Source organism: Mastomys coucha, unplaced genomic scaffold (genome assembly GCF_008632895.1).
Source record: "Mastomys coucha isolate ucsf_1 unplaced genomic scaffold, UCSF_Mcou_1 pScaffold7, whole genome shotgun sequence".
In the NCBI taxonomy this organism is placed as follows: Eukaryota; Metazoa; Chordata; class Mammalia; order Rodentia; family Muridae; genus Mastomys; species Mastomys coucha.
The window spans coordinates 106,094,869-106,115,419 of record NW_022196913.1 but is presented as its reverse complement, the minus strand read 5'-3'; the positions used below and the strand labels follow the sequence as shown (position 1 = coordinate 106,115,419).

Genomic DNA, 20,551 nt, shown 5'->3' with positions numbered 1-20,551 from the left:
CCATTGTTAGAGGCTGTGGAAGCTTCAGATCAGGGAACCCCACCCCTCGCAGCTGGTTGGTGCTCTCCACATTCAGTTATTGTGCCTCTGCATAATAATGGTGAAAGGATGAAGTTGTCAGAGTCAAGATAATCTTACTGCACAGTGATGTGTCAGCTTCTGGGTGTGCAAGAGAGTTGTAAACTTGCTAATGGAAACTACAGGGAGCATCTTAGCTGCTGGCGTGTGCTCCAGCCTTTCATCCAGAGCATAGACTAAGAAGGTAGTTATTATCCTCAGGTTTCCTGATGAGGAAATGGCTCCCAGTCAGTTTGCTCCTTGTCTGAGGTTCCACTGCAGGTGAGTTCCAGCTGTGAGGTTAAGCATGCTTCCTCTGAGCACCTCTGGAGTACTGAGGCCATCTTACTGGCCCATGTGCATCTTTCTGTTACTGCTGGACCAGAAACTTGGTGCTGCTAGATGGGCCCAAATGCCAAGCAGGGATTCATGTCGCTGTCTCAGCTACACAGCACCATGACACAGGAGGGCACTTTGGTACGAGAAAGAGCCTGGCATGTGGTAGTGATTCAGGTACATAGTTATTTCCGGGCCTATGTATTCCTAAGGGAGCTGTGGGCACCCCTTCCCGGCCTCTCAGTGAGTCCTCAGATGCAAGTGAGGAGCCAGACAAGGCTGTGGACCCATTTGTAACCCATTCTGTACGTGCTTCCTGCAGGCTAAGGCTACAGGGGCTTTTGGCAGATATACTTCCCCACATCCTGGCACTGCATGCACCTGATAACAGGGAGATGTCACTAAGGAAGTTGTTTGTTTAGATGAAGGAACAAGAATATAGAGGACTCCGTTGTAATGGGGACTGCTTTTAATGACATCTGCTTAAAGTAGTGATTGATTCATGTATCGCTTTTTATTTAACACCTTCAGTGACAGTGGTAGAGAAAGCGAGGAATCTTGAAATAAGGACAGCAAACTTGTTTAGCTGAGACCCTGAGTCCTACCTTGTCCTGGCTGCTTGGTGTAGCACAGAGGCAGGATATGTTGTTTAGTTTTTATGTCAACTTGAAACAAGCTAGACTCATTTGGGAAGAGGAACTCTCATTTGAAAAGGTGTCCCCATGAGACCTGGCCTGTGGACAAGCCTGTCAAGCATTTTATGGATTAATAACTGAAATGGGTGCACTCGTCTCACAGCGGACAATGTCACCTGGGCGAGTGGTCCTGAATTGTTTCTAAAAAGCAGGCTGAGAAAGCTCTTAAGTTCTTTTCTCCCCGAGTTGCTTTTGGTCATGGTGTTTTATCACAGTAATAGGAACTTTAACTAGGACAAGCAATTCCCCAGTGGCAGGATCTACTGGGCCTGCTCGTTGCAGGCATGCTGGTGGCAGATACTCTCCAGGAGACACACTGGGAAGTGCCATACTTGTTTGCAGAGGTTCACCTTTCCTGTTCCTTGTCCCCCTCACCCCCCAGCCTTTCCGCTGCGCTCACTGTCATTACTCATGTAACATCTCTGGATCTCTGAAACGGCACTACAACAGGAAGCACCCCAACGAGGAGTACGCCAATGTGGGCAGCGGGGAGCTTGCAGCTGAAGCCCTCATCCAGCAAGGTGAGTGAGGAGCCCAGGCCTTCTGAGAAGCACCGATGGCTGCCAGCTTCTGAGAGCTCAGCTGTAACTGTGGGCTTGGCATGGTGTTCGTCTGTCCTCTTTGTTGGCTGTGTCATCCTCATTCCATCATTCACCAGGAAGCACGAGGCAATATTGCAGCTGACGTGTGGTGAGCTAAAGGGATGGTGGTCAGAAGTTACCTGCAGTCTGATACAACTGTCAGCACTCTCATCTGTTCTTTCTCTGCATGTGTTTGCAGAGTTCTAGAAAATTTAGGCTTTTTCCTTCACTCAGTGTCACTAACAGGAATATTTTGTTGTCCTTTGGTACAGTCTTTATCTTAATTATAACCCCCGAAGGCTTTTGGTAATACAGAATTGCATGTAGGGGCTTTAAAGATCTGTTGTCAAAAAGTATGGATTTTCTCAGTATTTTTCCTCTTTTTAACTATTATTATTACGTACACATATAAGAGAATAAGCATAAATATAACCTATAGAGTAATTTTGTGTCGTGAAACCATGTATTTGTATACAGTTCTAGGGCGGACCACATTGTATTAGATAACCAATCAGGGGGATCATTCCCATGGAAGACTAATTCTCCCTCTCTCAGTGGTGGTTGTTTTTAGCTCTTCATCCATGGGTGGAGCCCTGTGAAATTTCTCCCCTTTTTTGTGGGATGACAACTGGTGTTGGACTTCTTCAGGCCTTGTGTAGGCAGCCATGTTGTTGAGTATTCATGGGTGTAGCTTCTCTGTCATAGATAGAGGTGTGATCTTATAGAACAGTTTATGGTCCTTTGGCTTTTCCAGTCTTTCTGCTCCCCCCTCCTCCCATTGATCTTAAAAAAAGGACCCTATACTCTTAGATATAGGCCAGTAGGAAGGAGGCAAAAAGAGTGGGAATGATTATACTGTAATTAAATTTAAAAATAAAATTGTAATTAATATTAATATAGATATACTTAGTAGTTGAACGTGGGGTTATAGAAAAATACATTTTGAGCACACTGGTACCTTAGTCATCCTGCAAAACATTTATTTGAGAACTAATGAAAACCTGTTATTCATGAAAAGTTTCAGAGTCTCTCCCCCCGCCCCCCCGTCTGTCTGTGTATGTGTGTGTGTATGTATGTGTTTGCGTGTTTTGTTGTTATTGTTTTGTCAAGACAGAGTTTCTCTGTGTAATAGTCCTGGCTGTCCAGGAACTCACACTGTAGACCAGAATGGCCTCAAAATCAGAGAAGATCCTCCTGTCTCTGCCTGTCAAGTGCTGGGATTAAGAGGGTTACTACTAGGATTAAAAGATAACTACTGTCTGGCTTCTCTTTATGGTTTTTATTAAAAATAAATAACTACACATTACCATTGACGAGGGCATAACACAGATACTCTTACCATATAAGGAAATATAGCCATGTGTGTAGCTTCAGTTATTACTTCTTATTGGCTGGCTACTATGTGGAACTGAGAGAAGTTTTAGAAACCTGTGTAGTTACCAGTTAGAGGACTGTGAGCTGTGTTAGAGCCAGGGATGCTTATTTTTCTGATTCAGTATGAAGCATCACTTGTTGAGTTGCCTAGAGATGCATCTCCATGTAACACAAATGGATTGTCTATATCTGGCAGCATCCAGTGACAGAGCAGATCAGTAGATGAGCAGATAAGACTCTCAGGCTCATTTTAGAGCCTCCCATCAGAAAGATATTGTGGGCCTTTTGTTTTCTGCAGCAGGAGTCTTATGGAGCTAGCAGCACGGGATGGTGCAGCAAAGAGGAAGGATCTTGTCTCAAATCTGTGTTCTCTCTTCTTGAACAGTGCTGTAGGGAAGTCGCTTAGCCTGTCCTTGCTGGGTCCCTCAACTGCAGAGCGAGTGGAGAGGATGCAGTACAAGTCATCTGGAACACGAGACTGATTCATTCCTAGATTTACTTTTCTCTTCTGAAAGTAACTAACACTTCTAGCATCACTGCTGAGGTCTTCCTTTTGTGAGCTGGGGATGGAACTCAAGGCCTTGCACATGCTAGGCAGTTGTCTTACCATGAGCTGTACCACTAACGCCCACTGCATTACTTTTTAATGAGTCGGGTCCAGGAATCACTGGGGAGAATAGATTGACTTAAGAGTCACCATAAATGATGAATGGGAGGCTGGGGCTTGGTTTTCACATCCTTCACACTCTTGGGTTTGATTGGCAGCAAACAGACATTCAGTGCAGCTGGTGGGACAGGCCCCTGGGTCTGATTGATGAAGCTATCACTGCTTTTAGACCTTCAACACTGCTTGCAAAAAACGTGCTGAACTTGAACTGATTTCTGCCCCAAGTTTTCTGTTAACTTTCTAAGGCTCTCTAATCAACTGATATCTCTCCAATCAATTGGCATTTCCTGACAGGACATGGGTTTCATATTTAAGCTTTGAAGATCAGTGCTTTATTATTTTCTTTCAGGTGCCCCCACCCAAACCTCCCTGCCTCTGTCCCTCCCTGTACCATTCTAGGTACTTGTTGAAGAAACAGATACCTAAAGTTGTCTTCACTATTCTGGGACTGTTTGGACATACAACTTCTGAGCCCAGTACATGGAGCAGTTTACTCCCGGCCTATAGTGTATGTACATCTCATATTTTGAAAGCAGATTTCTCTTAGTCCTCACTTTATCATCAATATAGATTTGAAACATTCTCCAGTACAAAACCCTTGGTTTGTACTGTTTGAGGATGATGTGCTTGGATTGCTTTAGCAGGCCTTCCACTCCTGTGCCTTCACCCATGCTTGATTAAAGTTTTCTCCAGGGGTAGGTCAACCATCAGAGCCACTGAGGTGCCTGCGGTGCTGTGGATGCCAAGCTTCATGAAGACATAGCTCCCTTCTGCATGGTATGCGATACCATGAAGATGGGGCTTAGGAGTGGGCAGTCTTCGAGTGCCTCAAAGCACCCTGTGCAGTTTCTCTAGATTCTCTAGAATACACACAGGGTTAGGAGCCACACAACTAGGACAGGGGTCTCTGCACAGTGTGGCCTTTGGACCAGGTACTTATGTTCCCTGTTCTTGAACTTGCATTCAGAATCATCATCAAGAAGACCAATACCTGCCTCCAGTAGTTGCAAAAATTACATTTTATTCTCTAACACTTCTAGCTATTTCCTGTCCATGGAGTAAATGCTTGATAAAAAGTATAGGTTAGAGTTATCTATACATTTCCTTAAGTACATATCTCTTGAGCCTCTTCAGTGTGGTCAGCCCATTGCCAGCCACTGAATCTCAATATTAAACTAGGGGATTTTATGGTGGCACTCATTGGTACTACTACTTGAATTGGAACCTGTTTATCTCTCTGTTCAGTAGCAACGGGACTAAGTAGTTCCTTTCATCAGCCTCATGTTGTGATGGTGTGGCTAAAGAATTCATCCCTTCCCCCTGAGAACAAGATCCTGGGAGGGCCATCAGCTGTTTCATACAGTAGCTGAGCCCTCTCTGAAGCCCTAGTTACTGAAGTGACAATAGATAAGACTAGAAAAGTAATGACAGGAGAGGGTTGGGACAGCTTCATTTTTGGCTTCTGCTGAAATCTTTGTTGTGAACTACTGAATTAGAAGAGTGTAAACCTGTGTCCACAGGAACCTGTTTGCAAATGCATATCATATTATTCATGCTAATCTCAGGAAATAGCTTAGCATAGCAGAAAATCCTGTAACGTGTAAGTAGTGCAGAAATCATCAGTTTAATTTTTGGACGTGTTTAAAATGTCTAAACCCCAGACTCAATGAATTATTGGTAGGTGTTTCTAGTGGTATGATGTTATGCCTTTTATTGATTATTAACTATTCTATGAGTTAACTTTTCCTATGTAAGAGTCCTGTATGCTTGATGTGCTCATTCAGCTGTTTTAAAATGAGAAGCTGAAAGAGGGCAGTATGGAAGTGACCAGACTAAGCCAGTCTCCTGCTTCAGTATTTGGAGAAGCAGAAGAGGGGGATGAGGATGAGGACAGGGCATGGTCTTGCTGGGACAGGGATTAGGTTGTGCCTGCAAGGTGCTCTTTTTTTTTTTTTTTTTTTTTTCCTCTTGTCCTTATTCCTAAAGCTAGTCACTAATGTGGCCCAAGGTTAACTATGGGACCAATTTATCTCTTTTCTCAGTCCTTTCCAGTGGTCTCATGTCCCAGAGAGAAGTGGAGAAGACCTTATTTCAGCTCTGTTTACCAGGGATGACTCATTAAATTTCAGGATAATAGCTTAGATATGATAAAATTATGCTTGTTTTCTTCTGCTGTGGGTTACCTATGCTGCTTTTCTCAAGGATCCTATAGGAAGAGAGGATAGTGTTTGACACAGGATTTAGACAACCTTGAGTTATGTGGCCTGGTGTAATCTCATAGCACTTCAAGTCACAAAGGATAACACGTTGTCATTCAGCAGGAAAGGAGAATGTTTGCAGGAAGTCCTAATCCACAGTTCACTTCCTCACCTTGTAAACATAAACTTCACTATCCAGGTTCCTTAATGAAGCTGTTTCTGCTCTGGTCCCTGAGTGCCTGTTTTCTTTTACTAAAGCTACTATAGCAAATGACTTAAAATTACACAGATTTGTTATCTTACAAAGGTCAGAAATGCACATTGAGGCTTACTAAGCCAAAACAGAGATATTAACAAGTCTACAGATACTAGGGGTGTGTCTGTTTTCTGACTTTGTCTAGCTTGTAGAGGCTACCCCATTCTTTGGCTTGTGGACCATTCTTCCTCCTTTGAAGTCAAGAATGGTCAGTGGAATCTTTCACATATCTCATTATGATGACCTCTCCCCTTTGTCCGTGTAAGGATCCTTTTGATTATATTAGATACACTCCATGATCCAGAATGATCTTCACCACAGAGTTCTTTCCTGAAACACATATACAAAGTACCTTTCCCATGCAAGGGAATGTGCTGACATACATGTTCCAAGCAGTAGTATGTCCATACATTTGGGGCCTCTAGACTGTCTACAATGTGGTAGCTTCCACGAAGCTATGAGAATTTATACATTTACCTTAGTAGAAAAGAAAACTCAGACTTAACGAGTATAAGGAAGTCTATCAGGCTCACTGCCTGCCTCATATTTTGAGCCATTCCTGGACTGATATTATTGAACATGAGATGGAATTATCCATAATATTAGGGACCATAAGGAAAGACAAATCTTTTAATACCTGGAAATCCAATAGATTACTCTTTAAAGAGCAGGGTTGCCATGGTGAGCTTTTAAAGTTGCAACTGACTGTCCCACCTTACTTTTGGTTAATCAGTCCAGGTGAGAAAATTGTGGTTTGTCCATTTGCAAGTCTGCTGAGCACTTAATGCCAGCGTTGTGAGTAGCTCACAAAGGCTTCTGTTGACCTTTACTGTGCATGCTAAGAAATTAATTAATTGAAGTAGAAGTTATTTCTCTCTGCTTTGATGCCAATTAACTGGCATAGTTATACATTCAGGTGAGATTACATATTTCTGTTTGTTGTACTTTAATTAAAGTTGCTATGGCAAAGGTTGAAGTTTTAATTAATATTGGGCATTATCATATTAAGCTCAATTTAAACATAATATGAGGATGCTTTTCTCCCTGAATTAGTTTCCTTAAAATAGTATTCCAGTTTGATTGTGAAGCCTCCATTTGACCTCAGGAAGTTTGTTGTTGGTTGCTGCTATATTTAACTCTTTCAAGGAAAAGCAGGGTTTGTCTCACCATGAGCAAAGGTTGACAGAAGAAAAAGTTTGGCTTATGTTTTAGAAGGAGAGTCCATAATGCTAGGGGAGGCATAGCATCCGGTGCCTGGAGCAGGAAACTGAGAAATCACATCTTCAAATACAGACAGGAAACAGAAGTGGATGTGGAATGAGGCTTTACTTTTGCAAAGCCTGCCCCCAGTGATGTACTTCCTCCAGCAAGGCTGCATATCCTAAAAGTTCTATAACCTCCCCAAGAGTGCCACGAACTGGGGACAAAGTATTCAAATACCCAAGTCTATGGGGTCATTTCAAACCACCATGGAAGGTTAAAAAGAACTTGACTTATGCTCTTGGCTAAGAACAATTCATTTGATCTTATCTATAAGAACAATACAATGTCTTTGAGATTCTGAACATAAGCATTAACATAAGAAGTTCCCTTTTCTGTAGATATTTTGTAACTTGGGAACCTGATGTTCATTCTGGACTTTCTGATGATGACTAGTGTCATCTGGCTTTGTCTCTCCTCTGTCCTGTTTTTCTGTATGCTCTTGAGCATGCACAGGATGAGAAGAGTGAGGAACAATGAGCTGAGGTAAAGTGCTATCAGCCTCCAGGTCTGCAGTAGACAGAAAACTCCAATCTAGACAATGCTCTGTGCAGATTCCACTGACATAGAGTTGGTTCAGGAGAGGGTGTGTTCTATAGTTGATGTAAAAAAGGATAAAATTGAATGATGCGTGCTCCTGAGATTACCTGGCCCTTAATAAATTTATCCAGACAAACTCAATATCAAGACATAATTCCTCAGAATGAGTAATAAATAAATGGAAATGACAGCCTGAGACTGGCTCATCAGCTTAACCCTTGGCTGCTTAAATCTAAGGGTCTCTGTGATTCACTTAGTTTATCTCACACAGGCATGGGAGAAGTGGTCATCTTGGACATCACTTGATGTGCACATCAGGGATATAGAAAGGATTGTTTGTGAGGCTTTGTGATTGAGAATAAAGAGGAAGAATTGGTGCAGATGTCTGAGTCAGAGACATGTTGAGAGGAGAGTGAGGAGTCATACTGTCCAGGAAGAATTTGATGTTGTTTACTTCGCAGAACTCTTAAGTTGCTTACAACATTAGCTTAAGGCAAATGTTCCTTCATAGTCCCAAGTGTCTGTTTAAAATGAAGTAATTGTTGTTGGAAAGTGAACATAGCTTATGGTCCAGTGAGTAGATATGCATTACTGTTACTTCTGTATTAGTCAGGGTTCTCTAGGGTCTTAGAACTTTGGGAATGTTTCTGTCTATTAAGAGAATGTATTCAAATGACTTAGAGTCTGCCATTTGACTAACCCAATGATGGCCAGCTGTGAATGGGAAGTCCAAGAAGCTGGCAATTCCTAAGTCACACAAGGTGGCTTGTTTCAACTGGTCCTTTGTATAAGCTGGAATCTTGAAGTAGTAGGTTCCAACAGATGTGCTGGCAAGTAAATGCAAGCAGGCAAAGAAGAATGAAACTTTTCATTTTTCCATTGTCCTTATGTAGATCACCAGCAGAAGGTATGGCCCAGATTCAGTGTGTGTACCACCTTTCCTGGACCTAAGCTTTTCTTTATTTGGATCTTGCTCTGTCCCAGTCTGGCCTTGAGCTCAGAGATCAGTTTACCTGTGTCTCTTAGGATTAAAGGCATGTACCGTCTTGCCTAGGCCTAAACTTTTCATGGCAGCTGTACCTCAAGATCCAGATCAAAACCATGCATCATCCCATGTCAAAATCGGGATCAAAAGCCTGTGTATTTCAGCCTTGAGATCTGGATCACAAGTGTGCCCTTCACCTCTGGATTGTAGTTCATTCCAGATATAGTCGAGTTGACACCGAAAATAGCCATCACACTGTTGCTGCTATCGCTATACAATGTCCATTGGCTTACTGACTGATCTGGACATGTGCTATGGCAGCCGTGGGACTGGGTACAGGGGAAGCTTGCCATAGCAGAAGGCAGTATTAAAAAAGCAAGCAAAGATAGTATTGACTTAACACTGAATTTCTAAGACAAACAGAACACAGGGAGAGCTAGTTAAAGAGGAAGGGAGGAACAAGCCCTTCTTATGAAGTAAAGGTTAAGTTTTGTTGTTTTCATGATGCAGTACAAGGATGAGATTGGGGAAAAAGACTATATGTAGGGAAAACGCTCGCCACAAGAAGGCAAAGCCTGAAATCTCACCTTTGGGATATGAGCTGCATGGAACTACGTAGTCAGCAGGTTGCAAAAACTCAGGCAGGGGAACATTGGTGAGGGGATCCACTGTCTGCTTCCAGCCCCGTGTGGAGGCCCAGCTCTAGCCTAGAGAACTGCTCACCTAACACCTCGACTGCAGTTGCCTTTCTCTGGCTAGAGCTTGCATCTCCTGCTACAAGGTTAGTGTTCAGTGCTGCTTCTGATATAATTTTAGAAAGTCAGTCTCTTCTGTGACCGTAGGGTTGGTTTTTGTTGTTGTTCTTTTTTTTTTTTTTTTAATCATGAGTTTACTTTCTTCCAATTAAAGCATCTAAACTCTTCCTGGAACATGTGCAAAATTTAATTGGTTCAATAAACAGTGACACTTCAGGATGTGACCAGAGTTTTAATTTATTCTTTACTGGGAATCTCACAGGAGAAGTATCCTTCTGACTTAGCTTCTCTTAGAAGGGGTTTAAGAATTGAGCATCTGACTTTAAGCATTTGGGAGCAAAGGAGGTGGACAAATCAGCCACTGTTCTTTAGTGACTTAAAAAATGTTATTTACAGATAACAACATGGAAGGTTGATTTTAGCCACAATCCAGTTGGTCAAGGGGATTATGTTGCTCGTTTCTCTCTGGCATTTAAAATAGCAAGCAGGTATTAGGCTTTCTGCAAAGACCTATTGAGTAAATAAGAAAAGTGTATTAAGTTCTAAAATCTCTACTCTAAAAGCTGATGTGTGGCTGCTGTTAATATTCCAATACTAAATAAGGTAAGCGTGAGTGACTGTAGGTGGTGGAGAAAAAAAATAATGTACTTTATAGATCCCACACATTTGGACAGGAGACACAGCAGCATGCTTATTTGCTATAAACACTTCTTTTTGCCTGTCTGTGCTTGTAGGTGGTCTGAAGTGTCCTGTTTGCAGCTTTGTGTATGGAACCAAATGGGAGTTCAACAGACACTTGAAGAACAAACATGGCTTGAAGGTAGTGGAGATTGATGGAGACCCCAAATGGGAGGTAACACTTTAACTGTGGTATGATCTCGACATGTTGAGACAGGTGACAAGTCAGGTGAGCCCAGGTGCTGGGCACAGTCAACCCTCAAGATCACTGGATGGGTTCCTTGGAAATCCTCTGCAGCCATTTCAGATCATTGCTCCAGGTCCCTCTGAGTGAAATCTGAGCCACCAATGTGAATTTATTCTGGGTTGAACTTAGATGTTTCTGTGAATGTTGTCTTGGCTTCTCCAGCCCACAGACCCTGTTTTAGATGTTACACCCAGCAGAGTGGAAGGCAAGTGATTTGTTGAGAATTAGAAGGGACCCTATTTCCTAGTTCTAGGTCCTTCCCACTAGCTGTTTCCCCTAGGAATTTGAATCTGTCACCATTATGAACACCAGTAGCCACCCATCTCTTCAAGTACCAGATGCCACTACAATAGACAGATTTGCAGTCATTATAGGTAGGGCTTCTGAGGCTCGGCGCAATTGGTGTTTTGATCTGCATGATTCTTTGTGGTGGGAGGACTATTTTGGACCTTATAGGAAGTTTAGCTGCATTTGTAGCCTTTTCTTACCAGGTACCTCTAGCATCACCCTGCCTCTCTGGACCTCGCTGAGATAATTACAGTTGTTTGCAGACACTGCCAAGGCTCATCACTCTCTGGCAATCACAGACGCCTCCAGCTGATAGTGAATTTAGAGAGGACCTGGTTATACTCTTTGAAACAATTCATAGCACATAAAAATAATGAAACACCATGGCTGTGCGGAGATTACTTTGGAGTATAGGGAAAGCATGCCCCCATGGAAGAACATATGTTGATATAGCTCACCATGAAATGGGGGGAGAAATGGAATAATCGTCTTCATAGATGCCAAAAGGCTTTTGACAGACAGCATCATTCACCTATTACACTCTTTCAGTAGATTGTAGTAGGGGCTCCTTTAGAGGGCAGAAGTATGTGTTTTGGCCATAAGCCAGTGTCTTGTTTCATTTGGAAACACTAGAGGGTTTTCACTAAAGTCAGATGCAAGTAACTATGGAAACAGTGTTTTGCTTGGATACTCTAGGGCCAAAGTCAGAGAGCTGATGAGTGCTACAGTCTGCCCAGAGTGCCTGCTACAGTACTATGCTTAATCTCTGAAACTATTTCTCGTGTATTTTATAATTGAGCAATGTTCTCATGAGAATGTTCTGTATATAAATGGAACTGTGTTTTCGCCGTTCAAAGATGTTACAATAAGCAGAGGCCAAAGCTGTATGGAGCCTTAGTGCCATCTTGGAATCAAAGAACTCGGAACTCCTGTGGTTTACTGTTATTATTATTTGCCATCTTCTACATGTTGAAAGTCCCTAATTAAAACAAAACACAAAAAATTCAGAATCCACAATGCTGTAAACTCCAAAAGCTTTTGAATATCAATGTGGCCCCACAAGTGGAAAATTCCACATCTAACCTCATTTGAAATACTTGTGGAAGAAACAATGATTCTGATTTGCTTCAAAGGTTTCAGGGGTGGAGCCACAGCAAGATAGCACAATGCGTGATTCATTTCCTGTACCTGTCCCCGGAACCCATGCAAAGCGGAAGTAAAGAACCAACTCCATATAATTGTCCTCTGACCTCAAAATGTGCATGTGGCATGTGCACAGGCACTCCCACACACATCCAAGAGCCTGTCATGGGAGGATGTGGGGCCATGGGTGAGACAACTGATTGTGACTTGATAATTGTTTCCATCAGGTGATGAGTGACTAATGTGTAGAACTTTGTCATTCCTCTCTCTTTACTTCTATATGTATTTGAAACTTTTTTATAAATTAAGACTAACAGGTTAGAGTTAGGGGTGACAGGCTTTAAACTTGTCTGTGTTATCTATAAACTGTTTGACCTTGAACCACTGTTGACTTAGTTTACCCTTAGTGTTGTCAGCCGGGTAGTAGGCTGGTAAATTGGAAAGCTGACAGGGAGAATCCTGTACCATGCTGGAGATCCTGTGTGACAGATAAGCCCTTTGCGTTGTCAGTGCTGATGGCAGGCTCAGTGTCACCTTACCATAGATGGTGCCATGATTATTACTCTCAAGTTCATGCTACAGAATTTGTTGTCTGTTAAAGAAACAGACATTGGAATACCAATTCATGATGGAAAACTTGCTAAGTCAGGTACCTCCAGCAGATTCTAAAACTATTAGTAGGGCTTTGACCCTCACAAAACAGTACACACAAAAATAGGCACTTGCCTCTTGAAGTAAGGCAGCTAAACATCAAGGAAACTGGACACAGTGGAATGACACCCTGGCTGCCTGGCAGTTTGGATGGTCACTTCTCTCCTAGGAATGGCTTATGGAGAGCACCACTCACTGAATGTTATCATTACCTCGGGTCCCCAGAAGGAGAGCAGCTCTTTCACAAGCTAAGGTGCTTGGCTCATAGTTAAAAGTAGTACACTACGTGTCTTAGTTAGGTTTGCTATAGCTACAACAAAACACCACGGGTAAAAAGCAGGTTGTGCAGGAAAGGGTTTATTCAGCTTATACTTCCACATTGCTGTTCATCACCAAAAGATGTCAGGACAGGAACTCAGCCAGGGCAGGGACCTAGAGAAGCTGATGCAGAGCATGAAGAGGTGCTGCTTCCTGACTTCCTTCACATGCTTGCTCAGCCTGCTTTCTTATAGAACTAGGAACACCATCCCAGGGATGGCACCAAGATCTCACGTTAAAAACCTAGATAACTAAAAGTACTACAGTCTTTTCAAAATTGGATACATTAAATTTCTTTTAATTGGATAGCCAATCTCTTTTAAAATACAAAGTCTTTTAAAATGCAAAGTCTCTCAACTGTGGGTTCCAGCAAAATGAATTCTTATTTCAAGAGGGAAAAGTCAGTACAGTCCAAATCAAGTCAAAGCAAAAGCAAATTCCAACTAGCCAATGTCTGAGATCCACTCATGATCTTCTGGACTCCTCCAAAGGGCTTGATCACTTCTCGAGCTCTGCCCTCTGCAACACACACACACACACACACACACACACACACACACACACACACACACACACAGAGCTTTCCTTGTAGGATCCATCTGACTCTACTCCAGTGCTGCTGCTGTTCTTAGTCATCATCCCATGGTACTGGTATCTCCAGAACTGCTGGCATCTTCTGCTGCACCTGGGCTGCACTTTCACCAATAGCCTCAATAAGCTCTCTTCACAGTGCCAAGCCTCAACTTCATTTTATGACCCCTTCATTCCTGGGCCTTCAACTGCTATTGAAGCTACACCTTCACTACTGGCCCCTCCTGGCTTCTCACAAGAGACAACCACTTACTTGCCTCTGGAGTACAGCTTCTGTGTGCTGACTCTCAGGAAACATTTTCCAGAAGATGTCACCTCAATGATGCTGGCCTCTTCTTAATTACTGCTAAATTCATGGCTTCAGCCACCCAGCACTGCGTGTCCTCGCAAAGCATAGTTTTGTTTTTGAAGTTCTGTTATCTTGTTAATCACAGCTGATTCTTCAGCTCCAGGTAGACAGAATGACAGAATCTTTAAATAGCAAATGGCCCAGATAGTCTTTAAACTTCCTTCTGAAACTCTACAAGCCAGGCCTCTGTCTTCTGCACTGTTCTCAACATTCTTTTCTTCCAAGCTTCCATAGAACATCCCACTGACTTCTTGACACTCAATGGCTCTTCTAGCCCAAAGTTTCAAAGTTCTTCCACAGGTCTTCCAAAACCGTGATCAAGTCTTTCACAGCAACCTCATCCAATCTTGGTACCAACTTGTCTTAATTAGGGTTTCTGTTGCTGCAACAAAGCACCATGATCAAGAACCAAGTTGGAAAGGAAAGGGTTTACTCAGCTTACACATTCACATTGCTGTTCACTATTGAAGGAAGTCAGGACAGGAACTGAAACAGGGCAGGATCCTGGAGTAAGGAGCTGATGGAGAGGCCACCGAGAGGTGCTGCTTACTAACTTGCTTCACATGGCTTGCTCAGCCTACATTTTTATAAAACCCAGGGCCATCACCAAGGGATGGCACTAGCACAGTGGGCTGGGCCACTCCCCCATTGATCACTCACTAAGAAAATGCCTTACAGCTGGATCTCAAGGAAACATTTCAGCAACTGAGGTTCCTTTCTCTCTGATGACTCCAGTTTATGTCAAGTTGACAAACAAAACCAGCCAGTCCATTGCTTAATGCTATTCTAAAAAAAAAATGATCTTTTTAATAGTTTCTGCATTCATTTCATATTTATTGGGTGTTTCCTTTAAGTCAAGCAAGTATAACGGAACTGAATTTGGCCAGTTGTCAATAAAAGGACAGTTACATGCTACTCTGGAACTCAGTCAGTTGCTCACAGATGCCATTAAAGCATAATGTTGGTTCCTATACACTTTGGCCGGAGTGCTGCCCTTTGTTCTGTATTGGTGAGACTCATGGCCCTCACCTTCCAGGCTTGGCTGTGTTTCCTTCTCAAAAAGAGATCTTTATTAACATTGATCCTGTGACTATCTACTTTCCTTGCTTCTCTCGTTGAGGTATAAGATATCTTCGAATGTCACTTCCACCCCTCCTACCATCACATATTCTGACATTGCAGAATATGTCCATCTGGATCCTTTGTGTAATAATTTGACGTGTGTCGGTAGCTAAGGTTCAGTGGGATCTCACTGTATGGTAGGGTCTGTGCTTTACGTGCTCAGGGACAATGCGTTCTTCCTTTCCCACTTTCCTCCAGGACTGTTCCTTTGCCTCTGTTAGCTACATGGCTGGAGGTCTCAGTGTAAGGGGCACATTAATGACAGCGGTGGGAGGAGACAGAAGCTTGTAGAAGAACATACTTAAGTGTGTTCATTGTGAACAGTATGCTTCACTTCATACTATGAGCATGGCGGCGGGGGGGCGGGCAACAAGCTTCCACATAGTGGTTGTATAACGTCTTGACCCTCAAGAGAAAATGTCCTCTTTAGGCAATGCATCTGTTGGAGCAGATGTCTCTTGGAAGAGCTATGCCAGTGAAGTGTTCAGTGCTATTCTCCTGTATGGGTTTCTCTCATCCAGGAATCTCGGGTTGCTCTTAATCTCTTGGAAGGATGCTGAGACATGATATTTTTATTTAGCCAGCAACAGAGACTCCGGAGGAGCCCTCCACCCAGTATCTCTACATCACTGAAGCTGAAGATGTTCAGGGGACACAAGCAGCTGTGGCTGCACTTCAGGACCTGAGATATACCTCCGAGAGTGGTGAGGACAAACCTGATTTTATTTCTCACTTCTGTGCCTCTCTTTATGTAATAAATACACCAGCAGGTCTTTCTCTGTAAATGCTTCAGAGTGAACCTAGCCAGAGTGGGGCATACTTAGCTCAGTCTTATTTCCAGAAGCTGCCCTGGGTGTGGGCAGTCTTGCCATTCTTACTTAACTTCTATGTGGATGGGTGTCCACTGAACATAGTTGGTTAAGTGTACTCTAGGTCACAGAGTTGGAGTCTAGTTCTCCTGACTTACCTCAAGGCAGCCCTCATGCTTCCTCATGGCCTCTATTCCACAGGTCTTATCTCAGGGACCAGATTGTTCAGGCAGGTGCTAACAGTGGGTGGCATAGGATGTGATATAAACTGGGGCTGCAGCACCTCCACTTCTACCAGAGTCAAGGCCAAGCTGTTAAGCAAGATTCTTATCACTGAGACCTTGATTGAATTTGGGTTTCTGTCTCAGTTGTTAGTGATGTCTGCATCTCCCATGATCACATACCCGTTTGCCCACCAGTGTGTTTCCATAGAGCATCCACAAGTACATTTCTACTCGCCCAACAAAGTCCTTCTTTATAGCATCTAGGTACATATGTCCATTTGTCCACCCTTGTCTTTCCTTAGAGAATCCATGTGTTCTGGCTCACTTGCCCATTAGTGTCTCCTTATGGAGTGTTCATAAGCACATGTCCACTTCTCACCAGAGTTTTCCTTGGAGCATCCATGAGCACATGGCGTCTTGCCCATCATTGTCTCAGAACATCTGTGACTGCATGCACTTGCCAACCAGTGTGTTTTCTTGGAGACTCCATGAGCATATGGCTGTTTTCCCAATAGTGTCTTTCCTTGGAGAGTTGATGTGGACATGCCCTTGTACCCATCAGTGTCTGCCCATGTACTTCAGATGCTGTCTCACCTTTGTAGCTCAGCAGGCCAGACCTCCTCCTTCACCCCCTGGCTGCCTGCTTGTCTTGCTTCTTGCCTCTAGGCTGTGTTGTGCAGACCAAATTCTGCAGTTATTAGCATAGCCTGCATTTCTCATATGTGCATGCCCTATTTTGTGGTCCCCTCATGGCACTTTTCTGCCTAGCTCACCCTCATTTCAGCACTTATATTACATGTCATCTGCTGGGATCCCATGAGACTTTTCTATACTGTCCCCTAACTGCCCTCTAATACCATGTGTTAGGCTGATTTGCTTACACATGGGTCTCAGGAGCCTGTCAGCCCAGGAAGGATTAAGGGAGGGATTATGCTTTATCTGTTTTCTTTATCCATATTCCCAGTGGGAACCACAGCTCCTGACTGACCTAAAGCTTGGGCTGGATAATGATCAGTGGGGAGGGTAGTGTAGGAAGAATTAAAATCCAACCTCAGTGACTCACCAAAGTAAACATTTTTGTATGTGGAATTTAGAGTGTTAGGCTGAAGGCACATCTGAATCATCCCCCAGGTCTATGCCGGTGTGCTGTAGAAGGGGGAGGGGGTGCTATGTAGTGTGGTGTGAGCGTATGCAGATCACCTCCTCCATCTTAGGCCAGTTCTACCTACTGATCATGCCATATTCTTTCTCCAATCTCTTACTGGTTGATTTGTGTTGGCTCAAGGCCTGCAGAAGGCTGTGCATGGGGGTGTAAACATTGGCAAACACTTCATGGCATTACAAAGCACAGAGACCAAGCAACCAAGCAGTAATTTCCATTTTAGTAAATTAATGATCTGGGTGAGGGTGTGCTCAGGAGGATTACAGATGGGCAGCAGATGGTGGGAGAGAGCAGGGAGGGTGTGCCAGGTTGCTGCCCTGGTGATATGGGCCCCTGTCTTTTGACAAGATTAAAACAACAGCAAGCTAAAATTGGTTTATAGTTCAGAAGCCCACTGGCTGAACAAGTAAGACGTTCTTGGGTGTCTCACCTGTCACTAGGCATGCTTCCACTGCCCGTCTATGATGCCCTTAGGAGAAATCAACTCTGCGTCTGACCATGTCAGCTGGTCATCCTCAGTTGTGTCACTGAAGGGCAGCTTGTATAACCATATCAAGATCCAGTTCATCTGGTCTTCAGTTCCATGTTTGTGATGCTATCACCCCAATGGCCTGAGGCATATTTCTACTTTTTGTGTCCAAGCGATCACGCCATCATGCCATCCCCTTATAGTTTCAGTCAGGCCTTGAGCAGTTCTTGAAGGAAATATGTAGTGAGCTGTAAAGTCTGAGTAAGTGGTTTCTGAGAATCCATGAACACTCTGGAATAGGTATAACCCCATAGTTTTCATGACTAGGGGCCAGTTTGCCCTTGGATGCCTTTCAGTGAAGAGAGCTTAATGGTGTCCTGTTGCTTCCTTCCCACAGGTGATCGACTTGACCCCACAGCTGTGAATATCCTACAGCAGATCATTGAACTGGGTTCAGAGACCCACGATGCTGCTGCTGTGGCCTCCGTGGTTGCCATGGCACCAGGGACAGTGACTGTTGTAAAGCAGGTGAGGTCCCTCTGCGACATACTTGTCTGCTCAAGCCACCACCCATCTTTCTCTTTTCTTTTTTCTCACAACTTCAGTTTGCCTAGAGTAGAATTTAAAATGAAATCGGCCTTCTCCTTGGATTATTACAGGATTGTGTCTTGAGTGGCTCTGTTTGTGCAGATGTGTTAGAGAAAGCACCCAGGTGTTTAAGAAGCACCGAGGAATCTCTTCATTTCCTTTCAAAGAATCTTAGAATGCAAATGAGCATAATGAGAACCTACCAAGAAGTAAGCTAGTAGGAAGCATAAGGACAGCAATAGATGCCCAGGAATATTTACCTATGGATTGTCCTTTTAAAAGAGAAACATCAGCCAGCCGGTGGTGGTGCACACCTTTAATCCCAGCACTTGGGAGGCAGAAGCAGGCTGATTTCTGAGTTCGAGGCCAGCCTGGTCTACAGAGTGAGTTCCAGGACAGCCAGGGCTATACAGAGAAACCCTGTCTCAAAAAACCAAAAAGAAAAAAAAACAGAGAAACATCATCACTTTATGTTCACACAGGAGAGGAAGAAAACAATGAGTTTGAAAGAAAGGTTTTCCTACCACGTTGTCTCAGGGCTCCTCTCATCCACTCCTTCTCTCTATCCTCAGAAGAGACAGCACCAGTCTGTTAGAGTACAGCATGTACAATAATTAGCTTCCTCTGCTCACGCACACCTGCCTCTTTACTACAAACTAAGGTTTTAAGAATAGTTTTACACAGCTACTTTAAAGGTATAAAACAAAACCAGTAAGTGCATCAGAACTAGGAAACTATATACTTAAAATGCATAAAATAAGTTTTTATATCCCTTTTAGATTTTTGCCTGGCTGTGTGTTCTTTTATGAATCACTGGGCATTTATTGAGTACTTGCTCTTGTCAGTCAGAGCTGTCGTGCTGGAGTCCCAGGAAGGAACCAATGTCTGCCATCAGGGTGGCTACTCCCTGTGGAAAGGGATTAAGCAGGAATAAAGTAGTATGCCATGAAGAATGTAAAATGCTGAAAAAATGGAGAGCCAGTGCATATATCATGGTCGGAGGAGGACCAGCAACTGTAGGCTGAAGGCTGCTGTGACAAAGGGTTGTTGGGCGAGATAGCTCTGAAATTTGAGGCGTGAGCTACTAGAGCTATTCAAACTTTAATGTAAAATTAGTGTAGGTTTTTTTCTGATTGAAAATAAGAAGGAAACATGAAACATTTAACTTAAAAGAGTGTGTGTGTGTGTGCATGCTTTTCCTTTACACTAATGAAGACACTTCTTACAATGGCTCTGGTATATGCTCTTCTGAGTTATGTGCCGTGGCCAACACTAACTGCCTTTGGGATTAAGAGTAGTGATCTCACTGTTGTCTCCATGACTGTACTCAGTGCGTAGTGCGACACATGAAGTTTATGCCATAAAATTCCCTGGGGCATAGGAACTTCTGATTTAACACTGGCTTTCTTGATCCAGAGACAAGACGTCCTGTAGAGAAGTATTTGAATTTGGTATACTGGAACCCTTATTCCATAGTGAAGTTTCTCTCCATCTAGGTCTTGGACAGAAGTTGGACACAGAAAAATAAATGCTACACTGCAGTATCTTGATTGAAAATACACATTCTAGCTTTCTGTTTTTTACTGGCATTTGCTAGGTTTCAGACTTCAGGTTGTCTTACGCATATCTTCTGGGACTCCTCAGCAGTGGAGTCTTAAAGTAGATCTGGTACTAGCTGGCACAGGATCTCATTAGGGAACTATTGGGAGTACTTTGCTTGGTTTGTACACGTGAATGCTAAGACTTCAAAAGGTGCAGCTGATTGTCATCTGTTTCTTCTTTCTATTAAGAATATTGATTGGCTGCTACTCAGGGTTGTGAATTAGTGAATGTCACAGGCAGTGATGCCATACATGAGGTTATAAATTTGGAGTCCTGCTTCAATATGCTTCTACCCATTGGATTGTCAGCCCAACAGAGGAGAAGGTAGATGCGCATCAATACAGCTAGTGTAAGCAAGTCCAGATTTGCACAGGAGGAGGGGACAGTGGTGCCCCAGAAGAATCTTCTTTTTTATTTCACCCTAGAGGTGCAAGTGGAACTGGGAACACACTCATGTGATGCGACATTTGGAAATGTTCTCAAGAATTTGTGTGGCATCGTCACTATCTCATGTACCTGGCCAAGCTTCCCTTTCAGTTGGGGCTCATAATGCATAGAGATATAGGGATGGATGGATGGATGGATGGATGGATGGATGGATGGAAG

The 20,551-nt window shown here is 43.3% G+C and overlaps 1 protein-coding gene across 2 annotated transcripts in view; it reads left to right on the top strand.

Annotated features, from left to right (window-relative positions):
* Positions 1-20,551, top strand: part of Zfat (zinc finger and AT-hook domain containing) — a 184,841-nt gene that overhangs the window by 146,880 nt on the left and 17,410 nt on the right. Inside the window, exons 12-15 of one of the 2 annotated variants that reach the window (XM_031359681.1) lie at positions 1,471-1,609; positions 10,439-10,524; positions 15,672-15,795; positions 18,153-18,283. In XM_031359681.1, the coding sequence (XP_031215541.1) occupies positions 1,471-1,609; positions 10,439-10,524; positions 15,672-15,795; positions 18,153-18,283 (480 nt within the window). Of the gene's footprint in view, positions 1-1,470; positions 1,610-10,438; positions 10,558-15,671; positions 15,796-18,152; positions 18,284-20,551 lie in introns of both variants that reach the window. The other variant, XM_031359680.1, reaches the window with a different exon arrangement.